This window comes from Hemiscyllium ocellatum, chromosome 13 (genome assembly GCF_020745735.1).
Source record: "Hemiscyllium ocellatum isolate sHemOce1 chromosome 13, sHemOce1.pat.X.cur, whole genome shotgun sequence".
NCBI lineage: Eukaryota > Metazoa > Chordata > Chondrichthyes > Orectolobiformes > Hemiscylliidae > Hemiscyllium > Hemiscyllium ocellatum.
Window position 1 is genome coordinate 7,277,256 of NC_083413.1, and position 23,739 is coordinate 7,300,994.

At 46.2% G+C, this 23,739-nt stretch overlaps 1 protein-coding gene across 1 annotated transcript in view; it reads right to left on the bottom strand.

Moving 5' to 3' along the window:
- Window positions 1–23,739, bottom strand: part of LOC132821767 (sodium/hydrogen exchanger 9-like) — a 488,707-nt gene that overhangs the window by 265,837 nt on the left and 199,131 nt on the right. The window contains exon 9 of the mRNA XM_060834524.1: window positions 21,752–21,840. Within this exon, the coding sequence (XP_060690507.1) occupies window positions 21,752–21,840 (89 nt within the window). The remainder of the gene's footprint in view (window positions 1–21,751; window positions 21,841–23,739) is intronic.

Genomic DNA, 23,739 nt, shown 5'->3' on the forward strand with positions numbered 1-23,739 from the left:
GTTTAAAGGTAACACAGAGTCATACAGCACAAGAAACAGACCCTTTGGTCCAACTCATCCAAACCAACCAAGTCTCCCCAATCCCAACTCACCCCTCTTGCCTGTGTTTGGCCCATGTCTCTATAAACCTTGCCTATTCATATACCCATCCAAACATCTTTGAAATGAAGTGACTGCACCTGCATCCACCACATCCTCTGGCACTTCATTCCACATGCGAACCATCCTCTGGGTAAGAAGGTTGTCCCTCAGGTCCCTTTTAGGTCATCCTTCTCCTCTCACCTTAAAAAATGCCCCCCAGTTTTGAACTTACCCACCCTAGGGAAAAGACCTTTGCTCTTTACCTTATCTATGCCCCTCATCCTTTTCAAAACCTCTAAGGTTATCCCTCGACCTCCTACGCTCCAGTGAAAAATAAAATCTGAGTCTATCTAGCCTCTCCTTATAATTCAAACCGGGCGGAAGTGGATACAGCAGATACTGGAGATTAGAGTCAAGATTAGAGCGGTGCTGGAAAAGCACAGCAGGTCAGGCAGCATCTGAGGAGCAGGAAAATCAACATTTCGGGCAAAAGCCCTTCATCAGGAATTCCTGAAGGGCTTTTGCCTGAAATGTCGATATTCCTGCTCCTCGGATGCTGCCTGACCTGCTGTGCTTTTCCAGCACCACTCCAATCTTGACTTATAATGCAAACCCTCTAGCCCCAGCAACACTCTGCTAAATCTTTTCTGGACACTGACCAATTTAACAACATCCTTCCGATAGCAGGGTGACGAGGAACTCCAAACATGGCCTCAGCAACTGCACCCTGTAGTATAGCCTAAAGGCCGCCCCCTCCACACTTCACATCAGCTCTGATGAAGAGTCAGTTAGACACAAAACATTAACTCTCTCTCTCTCTCTCTCTCTCTCTCCATGGACGCTGCCTGACCTGCTGTGATTGCCAGCATTTGCTGGTTTCAGTTCAGATTCCAGTCTCTGCTGTAATTTGTTCCAACCTTCTTAACAACCCTGTCTGAGTGATGCAATTTCCAAAGAACTATACACCTGAACCCCTAGGCCTCTGTTTGACAACACTCCCCTGGGCCCCTGTAGAGGTCCGGCCCCTGTTTGTTTTTAACAAAAGCAATACCTTGCTTTTATCCGAATTAAACTCATATTCCGCTTCTCAGCCCATTGGCTGAATTGATCAAGATCTCTCTGTAATCTTAGAAACTGTCTTCACTGTCTACTGCACCACCAATGTTGGTGACATCTTCCTCCTAAATGCTCATCCAAATCGATTCTAACAATGTAAAACAAAAACAGAAATTGCTGGAAAAGCTCAGCAGGTCAGGCAGCAACCAAGGAGCAGGAGAATCAATGTTTCAGGCAAAGCCCTTCATCAGGGAGAAAGATGCTGGAGATCAGAGCTGAAACTGTGTTGTTGGAAAAGCGCAGCAGGTCAGGCAGCATCCAAGGAGCAGGAGAATCGACGCTTCGGGCATGAGCCCCTCCTCAGGATTCTCCTGCTCCTTGGATGCTGCCTGACCTGCAGCACTTTGCCAGCAACATATTTTCAGCTCTAAAGCCCTTCATCAGGCTGGTCACAGGCCTCCAGTCCAAAAGGAAACCCCCCCACCCCACCACCTCTGTCTTTTGTCTTAAGCCAATTTTGTATCCAATTGACAAGCTCTCCCTGAATCCCATGTCGTCGAACTTTACTAATTTGTCCTCCAAACGGAACCTTGTCAAAGGCTTTACTTCCCACAGCGCCAGGGACCCGGGTTCAGTTCCCGCCTCAGGCGACTGTCTGTGGAGTTTGCCCGTTCTCCCTGTGTCTGTGGAGGTTTCCTCTGGGTGCTCCGGTTTCCTCCCACAGTCCAAAGATGTGCTGGTTCGGGTGGATAAGCCATGGAAAATGTGGGGATAAGTTGGGGGATGGGGTCTAAGAGGGGTTGGGGGGGGGGGGGGGGGGTCGAAGTATGCTCGTTGGAGGGTTGGTACAAACTCAATGGGCCAATTGGCCTCTTTCTGCACTGTAGGGATTATACAGTTCTTAATTATCGAGTCATCCAGCATACAAAAAGCCCTTCGGCCCATCATCTCTACACCAATCAAACACCAAACTATACCAATTCCATTCAGCTGCTCTTGCAGAAGTACCATCCACATTCTAAAGAACATACCACTCAGGAGCACAAGTAGACCACTCAGCCTGTTCTGCCATTCAATAACATCCAGGTTGACCTGTCTGTGTTTGAAATGCCACAATCCCATCTGTCCACAAAGAACCTTTGCTTCCTGTGCCTAATGAGAACCTGTCCACCTCCAGCTTACAATTATTCAATGACCCCACCTACACTGCCTGCTCAGGCACAGAGTTCCAAAGTCCTCTGAAAGGGGAAAAATAAAACTCTGCTCACCTCTCCCCGAAATGCACCAGGCCTAATTCTGAAGCAATACTCCCTGGCTCTGAACTGACCCACAAAAGGAATCATCCTTCCCATATCTGCCTCGTCAAGACCATTCAAGTCCCTGTACCCTTCAAGCAAGCCATCCCTCACTCCCAGAAACGCACGTGGAAACGAGCTCAGCTTGGTCAATCTTTCCTCGGAAGACAACCTCCTCATTCCGTATCAAAGAAACATTGAACATTCGGCCCTTTAAGCCTGCTCCCCCATTCGATCTCATCGAGGCTGAATGATTTGCGATGTCACGTATATTTTACAGCAAGAAAGACAGTAAAGTACAGTGAAAAGCTTTTTCACTGTCGCCACAACCTGGCGGCAATTGTAAGAATAAGAAAGTAAATAGAAAGACACAGTTTTAAGAGAGTCCACCAGCTGCAGAACCAGCTCATCACCCAATGACACTGGGGCCCTGACCCTCTCCCCACTCCCACCCCACCACCCCCTCTCATTTATCTCTCCACTCTGCAGGCATCCTGCCTCTATTCCTGATGAAGGGCTTTTGCCCGAAACGTCGATTTTCCTGCTCCTCTGATGCTGCCTGACCTGCTGTGCTTTTCCAGCACCACTCTAATCCAGACTCTGGTTTCCAGCATCTGCAGTCCTTGTTTTTTTACCCTGTTTTTACCTCCTCCACCACCTCACCACTATTGACACGACCCAACCAACAAGGTTGCCCATGCTCTGGCACCAAGTGGGAGGCAATGGCCTAGTGGTATTATTGCTGGACTGTTAATCCAGAGACTCAGGTAACATTCTGGGGATCTGGGTTCGAATCCCACCACGACAGATGGTGGAATTTGAATTTGATTAAAAATCTGGAATTAAGAATCTAATGATGACTATGAATCCATTCTGATTGTTGGAAAACTCATTTGGTTCACTTTAGGGAAGGAATCTGCCATTCTTACTTGGTCTACAGGTGACTCCAGACTCACAACAATGTAGGCAAAAACAAGGACTGCAGATGCTGGAACCCAGAGTCTAGATTAGAGTGGAAAAAGTGAGGTCTGCAGATGCAGGAGATCAGAGCTGAAAATGTGTTGCTGGAAAAGCGCAGCAGGTCAGGCAACATCTAAGCCCTGAAGAAGGGCTTATGCCCGAAACGTCGAATCTCCTGTTCCTTGGATGGCCTGACCTGCTGCGCTTTTCCAGCAACACATTTTCAGCTCTAGATTAGAGTGGTGCTGGAAAAGCACAGCAGGTCAGTCAGCATCCTAGGAGCAGGAATACAGCAATATCGTTGACTCTTAATTGCTCTCTGGGCATTTAGGGATGGGTAATAAATACTGGCCTGGCCCATGACACCCTCATCCTGTGAAGGAAAACCAGAAACTCCTATCAGTGGGTACATCTGAGCTTTTCAGGAACTTCCCTAAAGAATTTTTTTTTTTTGGCTTGGTTGATTTAAACCTTTGCTATCTGCAAACATCATTAAAACTCTCAAATTGCAATTTCAACCCAATATGTAATGCTCTCTGGCCCTGACTGTGCCACCTTGAACCTCCTTTTAGATTAACTGAGCTTTTACCAAGTGGGAACAGTTCTCCTTCTGGCTCAGGTTCCACTCTCCAATTGTGATCCCAAATCCTTAACGAGATATTACACTCTGTGTTAATGTTCTTTCTTCAGTTTGACAGCCACCATTTGTTTGTTGAATGTTAGTTAATTTATGTTCCCTGACTAACAGACTGAGTTAATTCTTATCTTTGCGCTCTATTTATCCATGCCAGACTTCTAATGTACCCAATGCTCCAGTACATCATCTTCAATAATGCTAGTTCATGGCTATTGACTTGAGAGAGGAAGTAATGAAGCAAACGAAACCTTCAGATAAACTGCTCTTCAATAAATCAAGCATTGACCTTGCCATTCAGTTTTCAGGAAGGACAGCATTCTTGATTGGAAGTTCAAGAAAAAAGCTCAAAAATGTAAATAAGACAAACATTTCCCTAAGAACTCTCTCCTTTCCAACACATTCTTTGAGATTTAAAGTTTTTTTGTATAAGGAAACAACTTTATTTTTAAAAATACAAAGGACGCCTCTTCCCATATATAAATGAAGTAATTATGTCAGCATCATTGTTTGAGCAATACACAGACCCAAAAATATGACGAGTTATATTTAAGGAATGGTCATTAAATCAAGAGGTCGTGATCGGGTATGAAGAACAAAGGATAGTACAGCACAGGAACAGGCCCTTCGGCCCACCAAGCCTGTGCTAACACATGACACCTTTTAAACTAACAGCCTTTTGCCTCAACACGTTTCATATCCCTCTACTCCCTGCCTATTCAAGTATCTGTCAAGATGCCTCGTTAATGTTGCTATTGTATCTGTCCCCACCATCTCCTCTGGCAGCACATTCCAGGCACTCTGTGTAAAAGATTTGCTTCTCACATCTCCTTTAAACTTTCCCCCTTTTAGCTTGAATGTATGTCCCCTACTAACTGACTTACCCTGGGAAAACGGCTCCAACTATCCATTCTGTCCATGCCTCTCAGAATTTTGTAAACTTCTATCTGGTTGACCCTCATCCTTAAGTTCAACCAGAAACAAATCAAGTTTAATCCCTCTCTCCTTGTAGGTAATACCCTCCAAACCTCCTGGTAAACCATTTCTGTACCCTCTCCAAAGCGTCCACATCCTTCTGGTAACGTGGTGACCAGAACTGTACACGATATTCCAAATGTGGCTGAACTAAAGTTCTGTACATCTGCAACATGACTTGCCAATTTTGTACTGTATGCCTTGACCGATGAAGCCAAGCACGCCGAATGCCTTCTTGTCCACTTTATCCACTTGTGTTGCCATTTTTAGGGAACTGTGGACCGGTACAACTAGATGCCAATGTTGATATGACCATATTTTCTACCATTACTGCACACTTCTCTCCTGCATCAGATCTCCCAGAATGCATCATCTTGCATTTTCTAGATTAAACTGCACCTGCCATTTCTCCCAATCTCCAGTCTGTATCCTGCTGTATCCTCAGACAATTCTCCTCACTATCCACAATCTTTTCGTCATCCATAAACTTACTAACCAGACCACCTACGTTCGCCCCCAGATTATTTATATATATTACAAACAGGGGTTCCCCAGCACTGATCCCTGAGGAACATCAATGGCCTCAGATCTCCAGTCAGAAAAACACCCTTCCACCGCTACTCTCTGTCGCCCAATAACCAGGCCAGTTCTCTATCCACCTTACCAGCTCACCCATGTGACTCCACCCTCCCAATCAACCAGCTCAAAGCAACGTTATCAAAAGTCTTGCTAAAATCCAGAGAGACAACACTGACCGCCCTGCCTTCATCAATCTCTGTGTCACTTCCTCAAAAGACTCCATCAAGTTTGAGAAGCATGACCTTTCCTGCACAAAGCCAGGCTGCTTATCCCTAATAAATCCAGACTTTTTCCTAATGTGAGTAAATCCCATCCCTGTCACTGACATAGTGCTCATTGGTCTGTAATTTCCCAGATTATCCCTGATGCCCTTCTTAAACAAAGGAACAGCATTGGTCACACTTCAGTCTGTTGGTACTGCTCCTGTGACTAAACAGGATACAAAGATTTCATACAAAACCCCAGCAATTTCCTCCCTCAGCATTCCTGACAATGCAGATACTGAGGGAAAGGAGAACCAATCTCAGTGTCCAACAATGTGGCAACATTTTGTGCCCGTCATACAAAGGTCATGTGGGTCAGGGAGCAAATTTCAATCAACGTCAATGATCCTGTACCCACTTCAGAGTTAGCACCACCAGGACAGACAGCTGAGGTGGTCAATGGACAATCAGTCCAATTATTTCAACAGCTTGGGACAGGATTGTTCTCTCATATCATAAACTTTGTTGCTTACACACTATGCACTTGACAGGGAAGTCCACATGGTAGGCCGCAGACACAAGACAGTCCAGTTAGCCTTCACACCATTGGTCAGTTGCTTGGGCCAATGAATAGCCCTGACACAGCCAATGGTGGACAGTCTGAAAAGCTGAGAAGCCACCTCCCCGACCCTCCTACAGCAGTCATGCTGTGACAGATAATCGCTGGAAATGACAATATATATCTGAAGAGGGATAGCTAATAAAGACTTATAGCTAAACTCTTGTTGAGCAAAGACAAAAATGTGGTATCAAGGATGTTTAGGAGCTACTGTGTGGCCAAGTTCACATACTCACAGAGCACAAAAATTAAACTAATTTTTGAAATGTTTTTCCAAGAAACCAAATTCTGAAGAAAAGGACACCTATTGGAGGCACCAAGTAAAGAATTCCTGAAGTGTGGAAGTAGACTATTTGGTCCAACATGTCCACACTGACACTTCAATGAGCATCCCACTCAGAATTACCTCACGAACCCATCACTGTAATCCTGCACTTGCCATGGCTAATCCACCTAGCCTGCACATCCCTGAACACTATGAGCAATTTACCAAGGCTAATTCATCTAACCTGCACATCTTTGGACTGTGGGAGGAAACTGGAGCACTCGGAGGAAACCCACGCAGACACGGGGAGAATGTGCAAACTCCACACAGACAGTCGCCTGAGGCTGGAATCAAACCTGGGTCCTTGGTGCTGTGAGGCAGCGGTGCTAACCAGCTCTGGTGAAGAGTCATCTTCACTCAAAACGTTAGCTTGCGCTCTCTCCACAGATATCTGCTTGATGCACTGTGGTTTCCAGCATTTTTTGTTTTTAGTGCTAACCACTGAGCCGCTGTGCCACTCAGTTTCTCTGTAATGAAGGGTTCTCTACAATAAAACCAAGAGCTGAGGGTACTGACGATCTGAAACAAGCAAATACAGAAAATGTTGGAGAAACTCAGCAGGTCTAGCAGCATCTGTGGAAAGAGAAACACAGTTAAGGTGTCGAGTCAGTGACCCTCAAAATGGTTACTCTGTTTTTCTCTCCACAGACCTCACGAGTTTCTCCAGCAATTTCTGTATTTGCTTGTTTCAGGTCTTTCTGTATTTGAGAAACACCAGTCCAGCACTGAGCATTGCTGCCTGGTTCAAGGAGGTCACGGGTATATTCTTCTCCCACTTGTACATGAGGGTGTAAGTTGGTATAAATTGGAGATGGAAAAAATATTAAATTTATATTTACATAGCAACCTCCAAAATTGTGTAATGTCTCAAGGCATCCAACAGCACACATGTAGTCAAGTGAGTGTAGGAGAAAGCAGTGTGCTCTAGGTGCAGATGTAACACTATGAAAGCACAGTGTGAGAGATTAAGTTCAATAGGAGGCTTTTGTGGCTGGAATGCAATGGTAAACTGTAAGAGGGTATGCAGATTCTGAAGTCCCTTTGAAACATTAACCCTCTGTCTCTCTCCACAGATGCTGCCAGCTCTGAATTTCTCTTGCATTGTGTGTGCTTGTTTACTTCATATCTCTATCATCTGGTTTATTGAGCCATAGTTCGCTCTCAAACCAACAGCAATGCTAATAGTGCTTTACTTTTTACTTACATGAAGACATTACAGCAACTTCAGATAAAAGAATGATCAAAAAATGGCTGTTAATTTAAGTGCTACCATTGCTTTGTTATCTGTCGAATCTGATTATTTCCCAGAGCGGGGGTGATTGACAGTGTGTCTGTGCACGTAAAGCCTGCGAGTAATTCACCAGATGGAGGACCGACTGTGAACACTGATGAGACAGTTTGGGGAACAGGAGTTACTGCTTGTGACAAGGCGAGAGAGCAGAATGAGCACACGCACAGAGTTAAAATAACAAGACTTGTGTCTCCAGGGATACAAATCCTTTTGCTCGTTCATTCATTCCGCGAGCACCGCAGATGCTTTGACTTGCAGATCACATGCTGGAAATCACAGCACTTCAGAACACACCTTCCAATTGGCTTCGGCGGTGTTTACTTGGTCTTAGGTGGAAGCAATCAGGGACAGAACCATCAGTAATTTAGAAGCAGGAATGATATAGAGGAAGCAGGGCAGTGCTAGTATTAACTCACTTGGATCGGCATTGATACCAGCGGTTTTAAAAATGAAGAGGCACTGATGTTGGAAATGTTACACACAACAGGGCGAGGCAGCTTTTGCTGTCACTTTCAGCGGCTGTGCTGTCTTCCAAGAGTGACAGTAACATTCAAGGTAATAAAAATAAAGCAGACACCTCTATCCCCCAGCTATGGGGAAGTGTCCCCCCCCCCCATCAGGCAGCAACCTCAAAACCAACACGTTAAGCGACACAGCCTTTTGCAGAAATCTAGCATACGACTGAAGTTCCATCAGAAACAGGAGCAGGAGATGACTTTGCAGAAATGATTTCCAACTCAGATGAAAATAAATGGATCAGTGGAGTGATTTGCTCACTTACTTCCCTGATCCCAGTTCAAATCCATTTCAGGGCTGCTGTATGGAAAACCAGAAGAACTCCATCTGCTCCCTGTTTCCCTGCTCCATATATAATGGCTGGATTATCATTCCAGATGAGCATCTGCTGATCAGGTGCACAGGGGAGGCAGTAGCATAGTGGTAATGTCATGGGAGTAGCATTCCAGAACCTCCAGGCTAAAGTTCTGGGGACATGGGTTTGAATCTCACCATGAGGAGATTTGAATTCAATAAAACCTGTAATAAATCTAATGGCAATCAGGTAATTGCTGTCAAATGTTGTAAAAACCTATGCAGTTCACCAATGTCCTTCAGTTCATCCGTACCTGATCTGGACTACATGTGACTCCAGGCCCACAAAAATGTGGAACTGCTCTCCAGACAGTGTGGAGGAACAGAGAGATCTTGGGGTCCATGTCCATAGATTCCTCAAAGATGCCACCCAAGTTGATAGGGTTGTTAAGAAGGTGTATGATGTGTTGGCTTTGATTAGCAGAGGGATGGAGTTTAAGGGCCATGAGGTTATGCTGTAGCTCAATAAAGCGCTGGTTAGGTCACACTTGGAAGATTGTGTTCAGTTCTGGTCGTCTCATTATAGGAAAGATATGGAAGCTTTGAAGAGGGTGCAGAGGAGAGTTACCAGGATGCTGGCTGGACTGGAGGGCATGTCTTATGAAGAAAGGTTGAGGGAGGCTAGGGATTTTCTCATTGAAGTGAAGGATGATGAGAAGTGACTTAATAGAGGTGTACAAGATGACGAAGGGCATAGATAGAATGGAGAGCGAGAGACTTTTTCCCAGGGTCGAAATGGCTATCTCGAGGGGACATAATTTTAAGGTGATTGGAGGATGGTCGAGGGGAGATGTCAGAGGTAGGTTCTTTACACAGAGAGTGGTTGGTGCATGGAATGCACTGCCAGCAGTTGTAGTACAATCAGATACATTAGGGACATGTAAGCAACTCAGGCACATAAAAGATAGTAATATAAAGGGTATGTAGGTTAGTGTGATCTTAGAGTAGGATAAAAGGTTGGCACAACAGAGGGCCGAAGGGCCTGTACTGTACTGTTCTATGTTCTACTGACCTAGCCAATATCAAAGAGTCCCATGAATGAGTATAACTACATGAATAGCAGATAGGTTGTATATATAGACATGAATTATTGAGGCATTTCAACTGCTCCAATGGAAAGCTAAATTTTATTAACTGAACAGTGTTGTTGTGTGCATAGCCTTATCCTAGAGGTGTCAGTTAGCTCAGTTGGCTGGATAGCTTGTTTGCAATGCAAGGTGTGTCACCAGCTTGGGTCCAATTCCCACACCAGCTCAGGTTACTGAGAGGGACTCTCCTTCTCAACCTCTCCCTTTGCCCCTGAGGCATGGTGACCCCCAGTTTACACCAGCACCAATCGTCTCTCTCTACTGAGGGTGTAGCCCACTGGGAGTACAACAACTTCACCTCTTTAGTTGTCCTAGTGGAGAATTCTAAATGATAGGAAGGGATGTGGGGGCAATTGGACACACTGCCTAATCTACCTTTACTTAGTATCATGGAGTAAAAAATGAGGTCTGCAGATGCTGGAGATCACAGCTGCAAATGTGTTGCTGGTCAAAGCACAGCAGGCCAGGCAGCATCTCAGGAACAGAGAATTCGACGTTTCGAGCATAAGCCCTTCATCAGGAATAAGAGAGAGAGAGAGCCAAGCAGGCTAAGATAAAGGGTAGGGAGGAGGGACTAGGGGGAGGGGCGATGGAGGTGGGATAGGTGGAAGGAGGTCAAGGTGAGGGTGATAGGCCGGAGTGGGGTGGGGGCGGAGAGGTCAGGAAGAGGATTGCAGGTTAGGAGGGCGGTGCTGAGTTGAGGGAACCGACTGAGACAAGGTGGGGGGAGGGGAAATGAGGAAACTGGAGAAATCTGAATTCATACCTTGTGGTTGGAGGGTTCCCAGGCGGAAGATGAGGCGCTCCTCCTCCAGCCGTCGTGTTGTTGTGTTCTGCCGGTGGAGGAGTCCAAGGACCTGCATGTCCTCGGTGGAGTGGGAGGGAGAGTTAAAGTGTTGAGCCACGGGGTGATTGGGTTGGTTGGTTCGGGCGGCCCGGAGGTGTTCTCTGAAGCGTTCCGCAAGTAAGCGGCCTGTTTCACCAATATAGAGGAGGCCACATCGGGTGCAGCGGATGCAATAGATGATGTGTGTGGAGGTACAGGTGAACTTGTGGCGGATATGGAAGGATCCCTTGGGGCCTTGGAGGGAAGTGAGTGTGGAGGTGTGGGCGCAAGTTTTACATTTCCTGCGGTTGCAGGGGAAGGTGCCGGGGGTGGAGGTTGGGTTGGTGGGGGGTGTGGATCTGACGAGGGAGTCACGAAGGGAGTGGTCCTTGCGGAACGCTGATAGGGGAGGGGAGGGAAATATATCCTTGGTGGTGGGGTCCGTTTGGAGGTGGCGGAAATGGCGGCGTGGAACAGTCCATCTTCCGCAACTACACTGGCACCACCCCCCACCTTTTCCTCCGCTACATCGATGACTGTATCGGCGCTGCCTCGTGCTCCCACGAGGAGGTTGAACAGTTCATCAACTTTACTAACACCTTCCATCCCGACCTGAAATTCACCTGGACCATCTCAGACTCCTCCCTCCCCTTCCTAGACCTCTCCATTTCTATCTCGGGTGACCGACTCAACACAGACATCTATTATAAACCGACTGACTCCCACAGCTACCTGGACTACACCTCCTCCCACCCTGCCCCCTGTAAAAATGCCATCCCATATTCCCAATTCCTTCGTCTCCGCCGCATCTGCTCCCAGGAGGACCAATTCCAACACCGCACAGCCCAGATGGCCTCCTTCTTCAAGGACCGCAGATTCCCCCCAGACGTGATCGACGATGCCCTCCACCGCATCTCCTCCACTTCCCGCTCCTCCAACCGCCACCAAGACAGAACCCCACTGGTTCTCACCTACCACCCCACCAACCTCCGCATACAACGTATCATCCGCCGCCATTTCCGCCACCTCCAAACGGACCCCACCACCAAGGATATATTTCCCTCCCCTCCCCTATCAGCGTTCCGCAAGGACCACTCCCTTCGTGACTCCCTTGTCAGATCCACACCCCCCACCAACCCAACCTCCACCCCGGCACCTTCCCCTGCAACCGCAGGAAATGTAAAACTTGCGCCCACACCTCCACACTCACTTCCCTCCAAGGCCCCAAGGGATCCTTCCATATCCGCCACAAGTTCACCTGTACCTCCACACACATCATCTATTGCATCCACTGCACCCGATGTGGCCTCCTCTATATTGGTGAAACAGGCCGCTTACTTGCGGAACGCTTCAGAGAACACCTCCGGGCCGCCCGAACCAACCAACCCAATCACCCCGTGGCTCAACACTTTAACTCTCCCTCCCACTCCACCGAGGACATGCAGGTCCTTGGACTCCTCCACCGGCAGAACACAACAACACGACGGCTGGAGGAGGAGCGCCTCATCTTCCGCCTGGGAACCCTCCAACCACAAGGTATGAATTCAGATTTCTCCAGTTTCCTCATTTCCCCTCCCCCCACCTTGTCTCAGTCGGTTCCCTCAACTCAGCACCGCCCTCCTAACCTGCAATCCTCTTCCTGACCTCTCCGTCCCCACCCCACTCCGGCCTATCACCCTCACCTTGACCTCCTTCCACCTATCCCACCTCCATCACCCCTCCCCCTAGTCCCTCCTCCCTACCCTTTATCTTAGCCTGCTTGGCTCTCTCTCTCTCTTATTCCTGATGAAGGGCTTATGCTCGAAACGTCGAATTCTCTGTTCCTGAGATGCTGCCTGGCCTGCTGTGCTTTGACCAGTTAGTATCATGGAGACCCACCCCACAAAAAGGAAAGAATGTAAGTTCTATTTAGTGCAGTGCTGTTGTTTCAATGGGCCTTCTATATTTATGACCTGAAACATCGAGACTGCAGTTATTCATCAAGACCACCATCTTCTTGAGGACAGAGAGAGAGACTTTTTCCCAGGGTGGAAATGGCTATCTTGAGGGGACATAATTTTAAGGTGATTGGAGGACAGTCTAGGGGAGATGTCAGAGGTAGGTTCTTTACACAGAGAGTGGATGGCACTGCAGCCTCACAGCACCAGTGACCCAGGTTCAATTCCAGCCTCGGGCGACTGTCTGGGCGGAGTTTGGACATTCTCCGTGGGTTTCCTCTGGGTGTTCCAGTTTCTTCCCACAATCCAAACATGTGCAGGTCAGGTGAATTGGCCAGGTCAGGTGCAGGTCAGGTGAATTGCCCACAGTGTTAGGCACATTAGTCAGAGAGAAATGGGTCTGAGTGGGTTATTATTTGGAGGGTCAGTGTGGACTGGTTGGGTTGAAGGGCCTGTTTCCACACTGTAGGGAATCGAATCTAATATCAAGAATGAATGAAGCAAGGAGCAATGATTGGAATGGAATTCCATTGTAACATCGAGGCACACTACAGTTTGGCTTTGGTGGTGTTCCCTGCAGTGAGGACAAGGGAGACGGTTGTTATCAAACATAATCCCACTTATGACTGCGCTCAGTTACAGCGGGCATGAACAGGGTGGGAAACCTTCCTGCTGACAACTGTAAACACCCAATAGGTAAGTGAAATTGTGACAATCTGCTTCACAGTGAACACAAGAGAGAAAAACACCAAGTCAACACCAATCTGAAAGGCTTTGAGCGGTGCACAGAAATATCCCATAGTTCACACTAGTTTCAGTAAACAATTTACTTTATTCCACTAACAACAAAAAATATGGCCTGTTGCTGTGGCAACCACATAGCATACACTGCCCTAAAATGGATCCAAATAGAATCATTACACTAAGTGCATGAGACTCTGCAATCTGAATCTTCAGCATGGCTCAGTTCAGACAGGACTTTTTCTCATCAATAAAAACATTGAAGAGTAAAGATGAAACCAAGATATCCCCACTGAGCTCCACATTTGGTTTCTAAAATAGCTTGTGACTTCAAAAACCGCAAACTCATCATTGCATCCTGCTGGCTGTGCACTTCCTGAATGGGCTGCACCTCAGTGTTGCTGCTTCCTCACTCAGCTACTCATGTGACAACAGAAACCACAAGGGGCACTGGTGTCTGTGATGATCCCGACAATGCCCAGTCAATCATTAACCACCTCGTGGAGCTTGTTGGGTACAGGTTCCCGTGGTAACAGGCCACGGCCCACCCAGCCTGACCTCATCACTCCTGTGGCTCAGGGGTATTGTCCCTACCTCTTAGATTGGGAGGCGCAGGTTCAAATCCCACTTACCCCAGAGATACGTAATAGTGGGCGGGACGGTGGCACAGTGGTTAGCACTGCTGCCTCACAGCGCCAGAGACCCGGGTTCATTTCCCGACTCAGGCGACTGACTGTGTGGAGTTTGCACATTCTCCCCGTGTCTGCGTGGGTTTCTTCCGGGTGCTCCGGTTTCCTCCCACAGTCCAAAGATGTGCGGGTCAGGTGAATTGGCCATGCTAAATTGCCCGTATTGTTAGGTAAGGGGTAAATGTAGGGAATGTAGGGGAATGGGTGGGTTTCGCTTCGGCGGGTCGGTGTGGACTTGTTGGGCCGAAGGGCCTGTTTCCACACTGTAAGTAATCTAATCTAATCTAATCTAACATCTCTGAAAAAGACTGTGGAAGTGTTGGTGTTGGACCAGCATTCAGAGATGTTATTACACACCTCTGGGGACACTACCACTGCCCCACAAGAGAGCCCTAAATGAGAGATTTTCTTTTCGGCCAGAAGTCTCACAGCATCAGGTTATAGTCCAACAGGTTTATTTGAAATCACAAGCTTTCGGAGCGCTGCTCCTTCGACAGGGAAGTGCACAGGCACTCCACTTGCACGATTTGTACTTATCTGTTGCCACTCTTAATTATATTATCGTTATCTCTCCGCCTACAGATTTGGTGCCTGCGAGCTTCCCTCCACTTCCCCTGACGAAGGGCCAGCGCTCCGAAAGCTTGTGATTTCAAATAAACCTATTGGACTATAACCTGGTGTTGTGTGACTTTTGACTGAAAAGATTAATTAGAAAACACCTACGTCTTTCATTTAGGGCTCTCTTGTGGGGCAGTTGGAGTGTCCCTACCCCAGGACTTGGAGGCCTGGGTCAAGTCTCAGCTGCTCCAGAGGTGTGTGATAATATCTCTGAATGGGTGAACAACAGATAGAAGTAAGAATTAAAGATGACCCCTTTTCCGTGGTTATGTCTGTGCCTGGGTGGCATTGGAGAAGGAGCAGACAGTACCCACCAATGCTCTCAATGTCTTGAGAGAGAGGTGGGCACCATAGGGGATTAGATTTATTCTCTTCCTGCTCTCCCTACCCCTATCCCCATCCCCACTCCCTTTTGGTGGCTTGCATTGAAATGGCCACTGCATGCTATTATCGAATTGGCTAAATGAGTGATTACTGATGGTAGCTAACAGTTTAAAAACAAAAATATGAAAATGTTGCAGTGACTTGGTGATGGTGAGAAAATGTTCGGTTGTGTTAAGAGAATAGAACTGAAAATGTGTTGCTGGTTAAAGTGCAGCAGGTCAGGCAGCATCCAAGGAACAGGAAACTCGACGTTTCGGGCAAAAGCCTTTACTTAAGAGAATAAACATAAAGCAGTTGCAAAGGAATCTGTGGGGTACGGTGGCAGTGTCCCTACCTCTGAGTCAAGTATTAAGTTTTGGTGATGTGAACAAAGGGGCCGATGTAATGGACGGATCCACACCAAGAGTGGCACCGTGATTAAAAATAAAGCTAAAAAATAAATTGAGACGCTGATGATAGAATAAAACAAACTTGTTCTTGAATACGGTGAAAGTAATTATTTGGAATATTTTAGAGAAATAGCGCATAACTATCAAATGAACTAAAATTTCATTGTTTAATATTAATGTGAGATTTTACTGCCATTATAAAGATTGTTAAAATATATTTCCTTTTTCTGGTTAAAGTTTGCAACTCATTTTATATATCAACTAATAAAATGATACTTATTTTACCTTTTTTTTAATCAATACGTAGTATGTTGTTGTATAAATAAAGGGGACTGAGAAGTAGGCGGGAGGGAGAACAATCAGTACACATATATGTATTTCTGGTGGCAAATAGTCTCCAGAGGTCAAATGACCCCAGAGGAGAAACGCTGGTGGAGAACTGGCAGTGGCTAATCATCAGCGGCAAATCTGCCGTGGTGAATCATCACCAACCCCTTCTGGGAAGGAAACTGCCATCCTTACCCAGTCTGGCCGACATGGAACTCCAGACCCACAGCAATGTGGCTGACTCTTAACCACCCTCTGGCCATTGAGGCAATAAATGCTGGCCACTGATGAATCCATCCCATGAATAAATTTTAAAACGGCAATGGGTCTGAAGAACTGTCCGTCCTCGGCTGGGTCAAGCCTATGTACACCACGAGCAATGGCTGTATTCTGGTGTTCGACAATAAACAGTGCTGCTTTCCAGTCAGGTTTCCTGTGTTATCACAGAGTCAGGGAAATGAACAGACTGTTTTCACTCAGACTGAGGCAATCCAACAGCTGCAGATCAAAGAACCATAGAGATTGCACACAGACAACAGAAGTCAGTCACTGAAAATACTGACTGCACTGACGTTTTGAAAATAAATTGAGCAGTGAAAGAGTTTGGAGACTGGAACTAGAGGATGAAATTTTGAAAATGAGTGAAGGTGGTGAAGAGGTAAATGGTTTCTCTCAAAACCATAGGGTCCCTAAAATGTGGAAGCAGGCCATTCAGCCCATCGGGATGACACAAACCCTCTGAACAACATTCCACCCAGACCCATCTCCCTCACCTATCGCTGTAGCCCTGCATTGCCCTTGGCTAATCGACCTGACCTGCACATCTTTGGACTGTGGGAGGAAGTCGAAGCACCCGGAGGAAACCCATGCAGACATGAGGAGAATACACAAACTCCACACAGACAGTCATCGGGGGGGTGGAATTGGTGCTGGGAGGCAGCACTGAGCCACATGCCTCCCTACGGTTGAGAATTGGTGGAAATCGCTCTGCCAGAGAGCAGCTGAAAATGTGTTGCTGGTTAAAGCACAGCAGGTCAGGCAGCATCTCAGGAATCAGGCTTATGCTCGAAACGTCGAATTCCCTATTCCTGAGATGCTGCCTGACCTGCTGTTCTTTAACTAGCAACACATTTTCAGCTGTGATCTCCAGCATCTGCAGACCTCATTTTTTACTGCCAGAGAGCAGGACAAATAGGGCCATTAGATATTTTTAAGGCAGAGATCGAGAGAGTCTTGACCACACAGGGGGACAACAGATATAATATACAAGTTCTAACATGATTTCTTCATTTCATAAAAATCCTGACCTTCTGTTTATAAACTCTATAATACACTTTTTAACCAATATCAACTTGCCCTGTCAAAATGTATGGCAAAGGACCTCAAGAGCTCTCTGTTCATCTTCAAATTTCAGAATGATGCCATTTATTAATGAGCCCTCCCAGAGTGCATCACTTCACACTTGTCCAGACTAAATCTCACCTGCTGGGCCTTTACTATTGTCATGAGCACAATGGAAGAAGCAATGGGAAGAGAGATTCCCATGGATATAAATTGATTGTCTGGCATTGTGCCTCTAATTCGGAGTCCAGAACCTTTGCTAAAAATACCAGTGTATTGACAGGGGAGAAAACAATAATAAAGTTTATTTCAAATCTGGTCTCCTTCTCCAACTTCTGTCAAGAAACTCAGACTGTCTCTAATATGGGCCCCAGTTTTCCCTCAGAAGAGGAAGGTGGTGATGGCCAATTGGTATTATTGCTGGACTGTTAATCCAGAGACTCAGATAACGTTCTGGGGACTTGGGCCTGAATTCCATTACAGCAGATGGTGGAATTTGAATAGAATTTTTTTCAAAATGGAATTAAAAGTCGAATGATGCCCATGAATCCATAGCCGATTGTCAGGAAAACCCCATCTGGTTCACTCATGTCCTTTAGGGAAGGAAACTGCCATCCTAACCCAATCTGGCCTACATGTGACTCCAGATCCACAGCAATGTGGTTGACTCTTAACTGCCCTCTGGGCAATTAGGGATGGGCAATAAGTGCTGGGTTGGTCAGTGATAACCTCTTCTTATGAATGAATAAAGGTACAATGGTGGCAGATTTCTGTAAATTAATTTTTTAAATCTTAACCTGGAGTCTTCTGCTGACAACGGTTCAATTCATAACCCTTACCATTGACCCTGCAACCGAAGGAATTAGTCTTTCCTTATTCTCCTTTACAAAACTTCTGGGAATATTAAAGGTCTTTGCTAAATCACAATGGGCCCCATATCTCAGGTAGGATGTACTGGCCTTGGAGCATTTTCAGAGGAGGTTCACGAGAATTGTCCCAGGAATGAAAAGCTTAACGTATGTGAAATGCTTGAGGACTCTGTGTTTAAATTTGAGAGAGTTTAAAAGGATGAGGAGGGATTTAATTGAAATATGCAGAACACTACGGCTTGGACAGAGTGGATGTTAAGAAGATGCTTCCTTTGGTAGGAAAGACTAGGACCAGAGGGCACAGCCTTAGAGTAACGGGAAGATCCTTTTAGAACAGAGATAAGGAGAAACTTCTTCAGCCAGAGAGTGGGGAATCTATGGAACTCACTGCCACAGAAGGCTGTGGAGGCCAGGGCATTGGGTATATTTAAGACTGAGATAGATAGGTTCTTGACTGTCAAGGGGACCAAGGGTTATGGGGAGAAAGCGGGAGAATGGGGTTGAGAAACTTATCATCCATGATTAAATGGCGGAGCAGACTCGATGGGCTGAATGGCCTAATTTCTGCTCCTGTGTCTTATGGTCTTAATCTTCCCTGCTCCAATGGAACAAAATGACACAAAGATCCATCTTCCTTGTGATGGTTTCACTTCAATGAAACTACGCTGTGTACTTCAAATGTCTGTTATATATCGAGGTGACCAAACACCAATAGAAACCTCCAGCTGTATCCGAAGCCTTGTAGCAATGTAATCCACGCTTATCATACTCCCTACTCTGTCCAAACCATCACATAGTTCTATAGATTGTTCATCTCATTTCCTATAATGTATTACCTCACAGTTTGAACCAATGAAACTTAGATTTGTTTTCACTTTGATGAATTTACAATCAGCAATCATAAACTGGAATCCAGTCACTTGCAATTCACTTCGGGATAGCCAATTAGAATGGCTATCCCAGACGGAATTTACTAGTTGCCAAAGAATCTCAATTTGTTTCCCAACCTCATCTCTCCTCCCCTCCCCCCCAAACAGCCAGCCCAACCCTCACTCCCAGCTCAACCCATGACCCCAAGTCTGTCCCCCCACAATCTCAGCTCATCCCCAAATCCCCCAGCTCACTCCCCAACTGCTCCCCAGCTCACCACCAACCCCACCACACCGCTGCATTCCCAGCTCAAACCCTCCTCCCCGGCAACCACCAGCTCATCCCACAACTTCCACCTCACCTTGCCAGCCCCCGGCTCGTCCCCCAAACCCCAGCTCCTCCCCATCAACCCTCACCTCATCCCCCCCCGTCTCTGCTCCACCTTCAACCCCCAACTCCTCCCCTCACCAATCCCCCCCACCTCACCCTCCACTTCACCTCCCAAACCCCAGCTCCTCCACCAACCCCTCACCCCAACCCCCACCTCACCTACCAACATTGAGAAGCTGCTGCCACGACTTTTACAGGGTGGAAGGGCACTGGGTGTAAACATTAGTCTTAAACAACATACTTGGTTCCTTATTTAGGGGACAATATCCTGGCATTGGAGGCAATCCAGAGAAGGCTCATTAGGTTGATCCCATGAATGGGTGGACTGTCTAATGAGGTCAGGTTGAATAGGATGGGCCTGTAAAAAGTGAGGTCTGCAGATGCTGGAGATCAGAGCTGAAAATGTGTTGCTGGTTAAAGCGCAGCAGGTCAGGCAGCATCCAAGGAACAGGAAATTCGACATTTCGGGCATAAGCATTGTTGGTTAGAAGAACGAGAGGTGACCTGATTGAACATAAGAATCTCAGGGGACTTGACAGAGTAGATACAGAAAGATGTTTCCCCTTATGAGAGAGTCTAAGACCAAAGGCATCATCTCAAAGTAAGGGGTCACACATTTACCACAGGAATTGAGGTGGAATTTCTTCTGAGGGGAGTGAACCTGTGGAATTATTTCCCACAGAGGTCTGCTGAGACTGTATCCAGGATACAGGCATTGTGATTGAAGGTCTTGAATAGCTAGTTATCCTTTTGATTGGAACCATCATTGTAGCAAAGGCAAAATGGCAGAAACTCAGCCCCCACTCCATTCCCAAACTGCTTCCTAGTTCCTCAGTCCCCTCTCATCACTAAATACAGCCTGGAATGCAGTTCCTTCCTCAAGCAGTGAAAGGCATCACCGATGCTGCAACTCGTCTCCTCTGAACTGGAGTAGAGGAACAGAGAGACTGAAGATAAAGGTGGGCAGTCCTAAGTTCATGACACCTAAATTGACTTGGGGGAGGTGGGACAGTGAACCTGTTGAGTTGTCCTTTAAACAAGACCATCAGGAGGACAAATGGTTGTCAAGAACAGGCCAGGGCACAAGACACATTGAAACAGCAACTTCACATTGCTCTAAGATATACAAGAAGAATTAGATTATTTCAGTCCATCAGGTCTGCACCATCACTCCATTACACCAGACATGTTTCTCAAATCCATTCTCCTGCTCTCTCCCTGTACATTCATTGGCATTTAGGCGAATGGGGGGGGGGTGTTCTAGAAACATAAAATTATGAAGGGAATAGATAAGATACAAGTAGAGAGGATGTTTCCACTGGTGGGTGAAACTAGGACAAAAGGTAATAGCCTCAAAATTAGACGGAGCAGATTTAGGACTGAATTGAGGAGGAACGTCTTCACCCAGAGGGTTGTGAATCTATGGAATTCCCTTCCCAGGGAATTGGTTGAGGCTTCCTCGTTGAACATGTTTAAAGCTAAGATAGATAACTGTTTGAACAGCGAAAGAATTAAAGGTTATGGTGAGAGGGCAGGTAAGTGGAGCTGAGGACATGGAAAGATCAACCATGATCATATTGAATAGTGGAGCAGGCTCGAAGGGTCAGACAGCCTGCTCCTGCTCCAAGTTCTTATGTTTCAGCCTTTGATCTCCTTACAAATCAAGAACCTATCTCTGACTTCCCTCAATGACATGGCCACCACAGCCCTCTGTGGGAATGAGATTCACCATCCTGTCTGAAAAAAATTCTCCTCATCTCCCTTCACTCTGCGGCTGTGCTCTCAGGTTCTAATCTCTCCTACTGATGAGAACATCTTTTCCACATCAACTCTATCCAGGCCCCTCAGTATTGTGCAAGTTTCAATCAGATCCTCCCTTATCCTTCTAAACTCCATTAAGCACGGACCCAGAGACCTCAACCACTCCTCATGTGATAAGCCCTTCATCCCCAGGATCATTTTTGGTGCTGGAACGCAGTAGGCTTGGCATTTTGAAAACATGACATCAAATCACCCAAACGTTACTGTTCACCCTTGTGATTATTTCAAGTCATTTGTTCCACGCAGTAGTCAGGTAAGCGTCTATGTCTGTTTCTGACACCCAAAAGATATACATCATGACTGAAATTAGTGGAGTTCAGCATTCCAATTCTTAAACACCTCCAATTTTAACCCCTCGGTCGCTGGTAGCATATCCCCATGTTTGGATTTCCTCCCGAAACCTTTCTGCTCACTGTAATACCTACTGCTTAGACTAAGATTTTGATCGTCTAATTTCTCCTGATGTGGATCAGTGCTAAGTCATTTTGAGAGTGCTCCTGAAGCACTATGGAATGACTTACCACATTAAAAGGCAGCATGCAAATGCAAGTTGTTGTTGTTGGATGTTCCTACCTGCTTCGTCCTCATCTTTCCTTCATCGGAAAGGTTATTGTAGGTGTAATGAGCTTGTGTGATTCCACAGAAGAGCACAGCAACAATTCCTAAAGGAAGAAATAAAAGACACCTTCCTTTAATGGAGCATTATATCTGTGACTTCAAAGTACACGACTTACAAAGCTAACTATTACAGAGGGTGGTCAGTCCCCCAGATTCTCTTGTGGGTGAAAAAGCACCATATCAAACAAATAAGGGCCTTTTCTTAAAAATGGGATCCCGTGGAAGGTGCTGATACAGTAATACAGGGCGCTGCGTGTAGGTGAATGTTTGCAGCTTTAACTCGTCGTGGTCATTATCATCTGGGACTGGGCCATCACAACAGCAAACTATCGTCGGTGCCTGCTTCAGTTGGCTGCAGCTCCAGACACTTTTGTCAGCTGCTGTACTGACTGCCAGAGCTTTCACTGAGCCAAAATCATTCATGCACTTGAAACCCCATCACAGGAGCATAAAGGCGGGTAGCTGCAGTTGCCTGGTACCAATTCACATTGATGTCAGCAACAGCTTGGTATTCCTCAGACAGACACACAACAGTGCAGCTCATAACGGATACATGTGCCTACACAGACACACACACACACAGCACCCAAACGTATGGGACAGGCACCCTGTGTGTATTAAGTAGATTTTCTGAGTTAGCCCCATCAGGACGCCAACTAAGATTTCCATCTTACGTGGTCTGTCATTTCCTTTTCAAGGTATTTTATGCTTTGATGATTGGGAGTACACAATGCTCCCCTTACTCATCATGAAAATTCAGTTCAGAGTACGAAAGCATTCATAATATTATGAAATATGTAGCAAAGAAAGTATTAAAATACAACAAAATCATTATGAATCTCCTTACAAACACTGGTATGATTATGGATTGTTTTTCTTCACAAATACGCTCATCTCCATGTTATTGATTATCCATATGTGTGCGTGCGCGCACAACACACCTACTAATGATGCCCTCTGCTTCTAACGTGGAATAAGAAGCAGTGAGATGTGCTGACTTTGTGGCATTTTCCAAAGCTGGCATCATTAACTATTCATGGCAATCACCCAGCTCAGACAATGCTGCCCAGAGTTTGGGAATAACAGGGAGCCTCATCAGTAGTTCCATTGACACCGGGCTGAGAGTGCGATGTACAGCATAAAGGGACAGAGTGCCCTCATTTTCACATGGAGCTACCAGTGAAAGCAGTGTAGAAAAGGAGAGCTATCTTGCTAACCCCAGTGAAGGCAGCATCAAAGTAATATAGAGTCTGTTTGGCAACAGGAGTCAAAGTAGTGCAACTTCAAACAAATAGTGGTGGAAAAATAGTTAATAGTCTCAGGAAGTATGTCCAAGTCTATCTGGTACTTAATTGCATAAAGTAATAGAACATAGAACATAGAAAAATACAGTGCAGTACAGGCCCTTTGGCCCTCGATGTTGTGCCGATCCAAGCCCACCTAACCTACACTAGCCCACTATCCTCCATATGTCTATCCAATGCCCGTTTAAATGCCCATAAAGAGGGAGAGTCCACCACTGCTACTGGCAGGGCATTCCATGAACTCACACCTCGCTGAGTAAAGAATCTACCCCTAACATCTGTCCTATACCTACTACCCCTTAATTTAAAGCTATGCCCCCTCGTAATAGCTGACTCAATACGTGGGAAAAGATTCTCATGGTCAACCCTATCTAAACCCCTAATCATCTTGTACACTATTATTATATATACCTCAGAGTTTCCTCATATTTCTTTTATACAGCACAGAAAAACTTCACAAAATTCCTCTTTCTAATCTTTTTTCACATGCCTGTGTTACACCTGGACACATTTCAAACCACCCATCAGGATCACAACCTCCAACCAAATCCAACACTTTTGGGCAGTACAGTGGCTCAGTGGTTAACACTGCTGCCTCACAGCGTCAGGGTCCCAGGTTCAATCCCAGCCTCAGGCAAC